The sequence below is a fragment of the Galeopterus variegatus genome, unplaced genomic scaffold (assembly GCF_000696425.1).
Source record: "Galeopterus variegatus unplaced genomic scaffold, G_variegatus-3.0.2 Scaffold2457, whole genome shotgun sequence".
NCBI lineage: Eukaryota > Metazoa > Chordata > Mammalia > Dermoptera > Cynocephalidae > Galeopterus > Galeopterus variegatus.
The window spans coordinates 102,357-111,838 of record NW_007728568.1 but is presented as its reverse complement, the minus strand read 5'-3'; the positions used below and the strand labels follow the sequence as shown (position 1 = coordinate 111,838).

Sequence of the window (9,482 nt, the reverse complement as noted above, 5' to 3'; positions counted from 1 at the left end):
ATAAATATACTTTGATTTTTTAAAACAGGCAATAATAGGAATTGGCTAAATGGAAGTAATAACTAGCAATCGTTTGAGTTCTACTTTAGTTCATTTTTCTTTCTTGCTTTCTAGAGTATCTGCTGTATAATTTCATTATAAAAGTCCTTCATTTCTACTACACACCCCCTTTTTCAATTAAACATAAGTTGTCTTTAACTAGACGGAAAATTAATCTAGTTAATATGCTAGAAGAACAAGTATTTCACTCACTAGAAAGGTAAAAAAAAAAAAAAAAAATTAATTTCCCTTGTTTCTTACTAAAAGTGAAAGGAAAATACAGAAAACCAAAGAAGGTCCATACCACTTCCCCAGGAAATCAAAGACAGAGGCAATAAACTGAGATAAAAATGGGTTATTTTTCTTCCATGGTAATCAAGACAGTTTCTTATCTTCAACCCTAATTTAGGTAGGGATACTTTTGCTTTTAGATTACTAGGGAGTATAAAGCCTCCGTCACACAAAGGCAAATACTAATTATATATCAATCACTGTAGAATTAATAATTAATAAATACACTCATGACAGCAAGATTAAAGGTTTAAATTGATTAATTATTCCACAACACAGAGTACTAACTATGTGCCAGACCCAATTTTACATGCCTTATAGGTAAATTTTAGCTCTTCTAAGCTTCACAATAATACCTAGATAGTAGGTATTATTAGTATCATCCACATTTTATAAATGAGGAAACAGATGCATAGAGAAATGAAATAGCTTCCTGAAAGTCACAAAGCCAGTGAATGTTGCAGTCAAACCCTGCACACAGACAATCTGGCTCCAGACAGTGCCTGCCTAACCCAAGCACACACCTTCTTAGCAATCAAGCAAGCACACTTTGTCTCTCTGTCTTTCTATCTCACACATATACCTGCTCATGCACATCCCTCTACTTCTCAGCTTATCTGAATTAAATGTACAACAGTTCCTGAAAGCCTATGTATGAGATACTGTGCTGCACTATTTCAGAAAACACAGATAAAGAAGTCTGATTTCATGTAGTTTACAGTCAAATGGGAACTAAAATAATTGGACAAATAATCTTAACAATAAAAGTGGTAAATGCAGAAGATAAGCAAGAACTTAGAGGGGTTGAAGAAGTAAGAGATCTGTAATAACCATAAGGGGAAAAGTCATAAGCAACATAACCTTTGAGGGATTAGTAAGAATTTTCATACCAGAGTTTATAAAAATCTTCAAGTGGAAGGAACAATATGAGCAAAGACAGAGAAACCTGTAATTGCAGATGTGTCAGGGAAGAGCCAAATAAGCCAACAGACTAAAGAACAGAACATAAGTAAAGGAAGGGAGAGTATAAATGGTAGAAAAATTACAACACATACTCATATATTCAACCATTACCGAGTGTCTGTAATGTATACAGTACCCAAAGGACTCATTCAATCATTTAAAGAATAGTTTAAAGACTGTATCAAAAATGGAGATAGCATATGTAAAATCTCTGAACAGAGTTTGACATATAATAACTCTAATAAACGTGCCTGGTTTTACTAGTTTTTACATTAAAAAGTCAATGAGGAGCCTCACAATCGAGCAGAAAAGACCCATATAGTAAACACGTATTCAATAACATAAATGTGTCTACAATACAACAGGAGTCAAAGAATGGAATAATTAACATTGACCATGTGGGAGAATATATATGAAAAAGAAAAATTAAATAAAGGGACTTCTGAACTGGACTTGAAGGAAGACATCAAGATTTTGGGATGGAAGAATAAAAAAAGAAGAGGGGACAAGAAGCATCTAGGAAGTAGAACTGTAGGAATTGATGATTAAAAAAAGAGATAAATTTGTAGATTATAAAGTCGTGGCAAAGTGAGAGCAGAGAACAGACATCGTTCATCCATCTAATTACTCAAATGGTCTGTTAATTATTAGTGCCTATGCATCCCAGAAAATGTACCAGGCTCTGAAAAACAAAGATAAGTAAGACACAATGTTTGCCTTCAAAAAAACTTTCTAGTCTATAGGAAAGCTCTTAATTGGGACATGCAAACAAGTCAACAGTTCATCGCAATCTAGTATGAAAGATGTGAGCCCGGGTACCTGACAGCACAGAGGAGGGGTACCACTTTACATTAGGGTAGGCAGGGCAAGCTTCTAAAGAAGGAACACTGGGCAGGGCATGGGTGACTGGCTACCTAACCAGTGGGTGCAATACAGGGAAAAAACAAAATGAAGTGTGGAAAAAGTGCAGGACATTAGGAAATATGAGTAGAGTGTTGAGTAGTTTGTTTCTCTCCAGATGAGCTGAGTACAAAGAGATGAAGCAAGAAAAAATAATTCCTAAAGCTTGTCATGTTAATGAGATTTTAGACTTTAATCCAGAATCAATATTCATGGAAGTGCTTCAGGCAAAAAATTGGAATAACTACCTCTACTTTTTATTTATTTATTTTTTAAAGAAAGCTCTGCTTTTTAGAGAGCTCACTGGTCTCACTAAGGAGAACAATTGGATAGGCTGTTATTGAAGATAAGGGAGACCAATCAGAAAGCTGCTGTAATAATCCACGGAAGAGTTTGAACTTGAACTTTAAGAAGAGAACTAAAGTAAGTATGAGAAGGAGAGGATGCATAAGTAGATTAAAGAGTTACAATGGTTCTTGTTGAATTATAATTTATTTGGAAATTTATGTCTAAATCTTCTCAGTGTCAAGAAGTACCCAGCATGGTGGCCAGGGAACCTGACTTTCTTAGATAAATTACTGCCGCAGAGTCCAATCACATTATCGGTTTTTTGTTTGTTTTTTCTTCAACAGCTGGTAATGTTTTATTTTTTTTTTTTTGAGCCTAATGGTTAAAATTTCTGGATTATACACTACTATTCCAGTGTGAAGACCCATTTCATATTAGTCTTATTTTGCAGAACTAACTTAAACACATTTATTCAATAATGTCACTTTTTTTTTCCTACATATTTCTACTATCTCCTATCAACAGACTAGGAAAGCAAATGCAAGACTGAACTGTTAAAATATTAAATGATTCTGCATAAAAATTTGACAAATGAAAGACTTCCCAATCAGTCTGTCGTGACACATTTTGTATTGTTGGTCCCCTTGGCCTTCAAAGCAAGAAGAGCATCTTGGCTATTATGCTTGAGCCCTGAGCAGAAGGTAGGTCCTGCCACGTCTTCAAAAAGCTTGGGAAACACAGAAAGGAAGCATTAGGCATACAACACCTAAAGGTGTTTGTCTATTGCCTGTTTTAATGTGGTCTGAATCCTAAAATTGCCTTTATGAATTTTACAAAGTCCTATGAACAATCGCTTGTTCTCAACTTGAATTCAATCTTAATATTTTATTCTTATTGACTCTGTTCCTTTTGGAAAGTAAGTCACAATTATATTCCTTAAGCTAAAACCTACTTTAGAAAAACCATAATCTGTTTGGCTGTGTTTAGAACCAACTTCTCAGTGATTCCCTTTTTGAAAACAACTCTGTTTTCAAGATTAAAGGCACTAGTTAAGTTAAATGAAAGCTTCTCACATGGCCTCAATGTGTAGCAAGATAAATCACAGAAATGCTTCAATATAAGAACTAAGTTATGGGAAAATACAAAATAGTATTAGAACATAACAAAAACAAAATAATTCAATTATTTAAAAGGTTACACCATTCACTGCTCATTCATTCAATAAAATATTGTGGAACTATAAGGTGAAAAATCCATGAAAAGTATAAAGATAATATCTCTAAAGATCTAATAAAGGAATCATTCATTTGGATGACTATAGAAATATGTATAAGATCTAGAAGGAGCTTGAAAGTTGGCTCTCATCCCCCTCCCCAAAACATGTTAAAAGACAAGTTAAGCAGCTTTCTCAAGTCAGTGAAAACAGGAGAGAAAGGTAAAAGGATTTGGGAGGTAGAAAGAGTATATAATTGGTATTTCAAGAATCTCCCATTTGATGTAGTAGTGATTTCACTCATGTAGCAGTTGAACAGAAATTTCAGCCCTTTAATGTCTGTGGTTATAAATAAAGGGAAATAAAGATGTCTCAAATGCATAATTTGCTGTGGCTTGAGGTTCCAGCAAAGTTAACGCCTCTCTTGAAAAATGTGAACAATCTTTTCATTGTTTACTGACCTTATGACTAGCAAACAGTTTTATAACTCACCAGAATTTTCAGTTTTCAAAAAGAAATACCACAATGTCCTATATATTTTCTTAAGACTGTAAGAGGAAGTTTATATTGAAGATTACCAACTGTTTGCACTCGGCTTACAGTGTTAATACATGAGCTGCAACTGTAGGAAACCCTCTCCGTTCTTAACCCTGAACTCAGCCAGCTCCTTCTGCTTTCTACCATTCACAAGTAATCAATTAGTATATAATGGTACTCTAATTCAGATGAGGATGACCCTTTTTTTAAATTCCTCATTTGTGAATGGATATGGAAACATTATAAATAGCTAGATTTCTAGAACACAGAATGTCTGTGTAAGTGACAATGTTTTTTTCCCCTTTAATGCCTACAAATAATTCAGAATACATTTTAGTATAAGAAGTAGGAAATAGGCTTTAATGTTTTTGAAGCCAAGAAATTACTTATCTAATAAAATATTCACTACTCTATGTAAGTATGTTCTAATCATGGGGTAGCTACAGATAAAAACAGCGCTTTGGAAAGGTTAAAAGCACTAAAACCATCAAACACGTATAACAACGTTTTATATGTATAATTCAATAAGTTAAGGGATAAATATAGACCTTTAAATACAGGATTAAAACAATAATCTATGTGTAAGCAATCACTTTTCCTCCTCACTGGGTAGCTGGGGTTTTGCCTACAATCTAGGACATTCTGAGGGTGTGGGCTCATGAAAGGAGACTCTTAAAAGATTATTGAGGAAAGATTTGTCTCCTGATGGTTAGTTCTTGATCATCTTTCTGAGAGATTCCTGACAAAAGTTTTCAAAGTTTTGTATAAATTATGCTGGCTTTAGACATTCAAGTCCTATTATTTACCAGGCTCACCAGAATTCGTGTCTGGATAGAAGTACCTAATGGAAAATATTCTTAGCTACTTCATGATATACTCCAGCTCTGTGATAACCTTATCCAAATATCTTGTTCACACATGTATATACTCCATGCAATAATACAAAGAAAGGCTGGATCAGAGTAGTAAGGGCCTTCTCCTATCTCAATTTCAGATCTTAACCAAGTTTAACATACCACCTCCTTTAGGAAGCAGTCCCTGAACACTGCAATCCTGAGGCAACTGTTCCTCTCTGAACTGTAACGCAATTTATTTATGCCATTTTTAAAGTATCTATTCCCTTCTACCTTTTATTTTGTATATTTGTTTTATGTGTGCACTAAGTTATAAGAAATTATGAGCTTCTCATGTATAAAGACTCTATCTGATGTACTGCTGCTTCTCACAGCAAACTAGCTCAATGAATGCTCGTGTTTTATGTGTGCACTAAGTTATAAGAAATTATGAGCTTCTCATGTATAAAGACTCTATCTTATGTACTGCTGCTTCTCACAGCAAACTAGCTCAATGAATGCTCATAAAGTAAGTAATACTGTAAAGTCTCATATTTACTTTGTAATACCTGCAATAAAAAACTATTGTATTATTGAGGCCTACTTTTGGTAGCTACACAGAAAAATTACCAATCAATCAAAACACTCATCAAAATTACTCAAATACATCCTCAAAACACTCAAGTATAATCTACACCATATGCAACTGGAGGTAGGCCTAGGTTACCCTTAAAAGATGAATTCAAATTATAAAAATGATTTTTACTTACTTGTCTCCAAAAAACTTCCTCCAGAACTCAGCAGCATCTGCTTTTGTGATACGAAAGTTATCTCCCTGGAACTGAGCATTGGGAAAGATTGCTTTGATTTCTGCCAGCATGTGACTGAAGATAAGGGACAGTTTTGTGAGATTTCGTCTGCAGACACAAGAAAAAAAAATGAAGAGAAAAATAAATATCCATATGCATGTAAGTTTTAATGGAAATATATATTAAGGCAAATAAAATTATATACATATCAACCTAGGTTCTGGCAGTGGATGATGAACCTCAACTTAAACAATGTCTCCCAAAACAGTGTTCATAAAAACACTAGACATTTAAATTTATAACAGGCTTTCACTATATTTTTCATCCATGTATTCGTTTAAACATAAATATGAATGAGACAGACTACACGATTTTATTGAGCTCACAGTTTAATCAAAGAAATGGATACTAAAAAAAATCATCAAATATAAAAAAATCATAATAAAACTTAAAAGACAGAGTGACTATTTCTACCTGGGAGAATAAGGAAGAGAATCGAGAAAGATTAGTTTGACAGATGAAAGACCTCAAGTGGAAAGAAAGGGAGGGAGGTAAATGAAGTAAAAGTTATTTCAGGCAATAGGAACGGCATGTACAAAAGTATATAGGCAAGAAACAGAACTAAGGAAGGAAGGAGCAGGAGGAAATGACGTGAGTCAGGATGAGAACATTTGGTTGCGTCATGACAAATAGAGCCATCTAAATCGATGGGCACGGTTTTTGTCAAATATGCTTGCCACCCCTACCTAAAAATCTGATTTTCCAATGGCAGGTTCCCAGGTATGTGCATATTTTAGAAGCTCCCTGGGCAACTCCAATGTGGTCCCCTTGTTGAGGGGTACTACTATAAGGAACTGAGAGTCAAATGGATTAAAAAGACTAAGGACATGATAAAATCTGTGATTTAGAAGGAAAAGGTTGGGGTAGNTGGATTAAAAAGACTAAGGACATGATAAAATCTGTGATTTAGAAGGAAAAGGTTGGGGTAGTAAAAACAATGGTTTAGAATGGATATGCAGGTGTCACCGCTAATCTAATTTCCATGTTAAGTTCTGGGATGATTTAAAACATATTTCAAAATAATACTATCACCTGCAACCCTTCCTACCATATCTTAAGTTTACAACAGTAATTGTGTTAATCAGCCCCAAACTGCTAGTGCTAGATAGTAAAGAAGCAACTGAAACACAAGATACTAAAGAACTTTTCCATTTTAAACTGACTTGACTTCTCTATTTTCTGTTTACTCAGATTCACCAGAACTCAATAGGTACATATATATGTCCATCTTGAAGCTTCAGCTATTTTATCTGTGTGTTAAGAGGTGGGGTGGAGGCAATTGCTTTAGAATTCAAAGAAAATATAGAGGAAAAGTAACAGAGAAAGCCATCAAATTTGGACATTAAGACCATATAATATTTCAACAGGACTTTGTTATTGAAGGTTATGGTTCTTTGCTCCATTTGTACTATGTATCTGTGTTTCACGACTATCCAAGAACAAACAAAAAAACCATGCTTGTTACCAAATAGATCATGTAAATACACCTGTCAAAAAAGTCAATGCGTGTCACTCTAAAACACTTACAAAAGAAACATATAACTTCCTATATAAGGTGAATTCAAAATAAATGAAGATACGTGTGCTAAGTGGGAAAAGCAGGAATGCAGAGAAAGCTATAAAGTGTATTCTACAATGTCAATAAATTTATCTGCATTGTAAAAAAAAAGTCACTTATTTCCATAACCTATTTTATCCATGAGAAGATGTATGAAAAAGGGGGATCGGAACTTAGACCTTATTTTAGTGCTTGAGCTACAATGATAAACAATCTGCAATTTCATTACAGATATACATAAATGTTCTACCATTTTCTTACAATCAGCCATATTCTGCACAACTCAACCTAATCCAAGTGTAAAACTTGTTAACTAGATGAGTCTTTGACATTGACCTGACTTTCTCATTGATGTCAACATATCCTCATTTAGATGATGGTAGATACAAGCTATTCAGTCTTGGGAAATGAAAACTGAACTGTTGCACTATGTCAAAGGAACGACTTGTGGCCAATACAAACTGCAAAGGACTTTTAAGATTTGAGTTTAAGGAAAGCATAAAGCGCCCTTAGACAATCTGCAATGAATTTATTTCTATAATTAGGCTAAAGGGTTACTTTTCAACCAAACTTCCAACTGATACACACACGATGAAAAATCAAGATGGCTATAATTAGAGTAAACCAACTGTTCCTTATTTTCTGAATTGATTGCTCTCCACCCCTTATTTCTTTGTTCTTTAATCATAACCAAATGTTTTTCATTTTTCCTTGTTAGATCTAAAGATTGAAGCACAAAGCCAATGTTACCCATCTTGGATATGTGATCCACTGGTTATGTAGACACTAAACTTTAAAATAGAAATAGTAACATTTTATCATTCATAGTCTAGAAGCTCTAATAATCACTAGTACCTATAACTAAGCACTCGTTAATTATAAAATGTATATATAGTTCTGTTTTCTTGCTCCTGTAAGTGGATCACCACGTTTTTATTTAGCCTTTTGCAAAAGCTAAGGCAATGAAAAAATACATTTTGCCTTTAGTCTCTAAAGAAACTCAAATTCATGTTGTTAAATATTTGGGGGCTGGCTGGTTAGCTTGCTTGGAAGCACATGGTACTGATTAACACCAAGGTCAAAGGTTCGGATTCTGCACCAGCCAGCTGCCAAAAAAAAGAAAAAAAAAGTAATTCTAGTAAATATAAGAAAGCAAAAATAAAGACAAAAAATAAAAATATTTCAATGCAGTTTAATGTTACTTTATTTTTCACATATACCAGAATATATATTTATATTTACGATACATTTTATATTTATACACACACACACACACATCCCCACATACATGTAAACGATCATTTGGAAATCCATTATTTAAAAGATTTACAGAGGTTACAATCCACACCGAGGTATAAAAAGAACTGACAGCTAATTTTACTATCTGATGTCATTTAAATTTATTATCATAGCAAACAGATTTTCTTTTTTTATGATTCCGTGATTTTTGTTTACTATATTTTGCTATGCACTATGTGCTTTAATTCTCCACCCCACTCTGTACCCTTAGATACTCTTTTACTTTTAAAAACAACCTCCAATTTTGCAAATAAAATCCAAGAATACAATTGTTTCTAACCATCCAGACATAGGGAAAAGAAAGGCAAAAATTATACATCTTCTTTGTAGCCAAAATGCTTTTTCCTATATTATGCAATTTTTCCATACTTAGCCAATTTTCCCTAAGCCGACCTGATTTCCCATCATTGTAAGACCAAAAATGACAACTGCTTTATAAAGGATTTGATGTTTACTTGTCAGGCTAGGGCTCACAGACCCTTAAAACCCATTGTACAGACTAGGTCACAGACCCCCTCATATGCCAGGTTGGGTCACCAGACCCCTCATGTGCCTGTCTGAGTCACAGACCCCTCATGTGCCTTCTGGGTCACAGAACCCTCCCATGCAGGTCACAAGCTAGGTAACTGGAAAAGATCCCAGGAACCATTGGCAGACAACAGGAGCTCAGTCCTCAGCTTCCTCAGCAGCAG

General features: G+C 34.3%; 1 protein-coding gene across 1 annotated transcript in view; it reads right to left on the bottom strand.

Moving 5' to 3' along the window:
• CBLB (Cbl proto-oncogene B, E3 ubiquitin protein ligase) overlaps positions 1-9,482 on the bottom strand; it is a 208,529-nt gene that overhangs the window by 107,936 nt on the left and 91,111 nt on the right. The window contains exon 3 of the mRNA XM_008581783.1: positions 5,835-5,981. Coding sequence (XP_008580005.1) covers positions 5,835-5,981 — 147 coding nt within the window. The remainder of the gene's footprint in view (positions 1-5,834; positions 5,982-9,482) is intronic.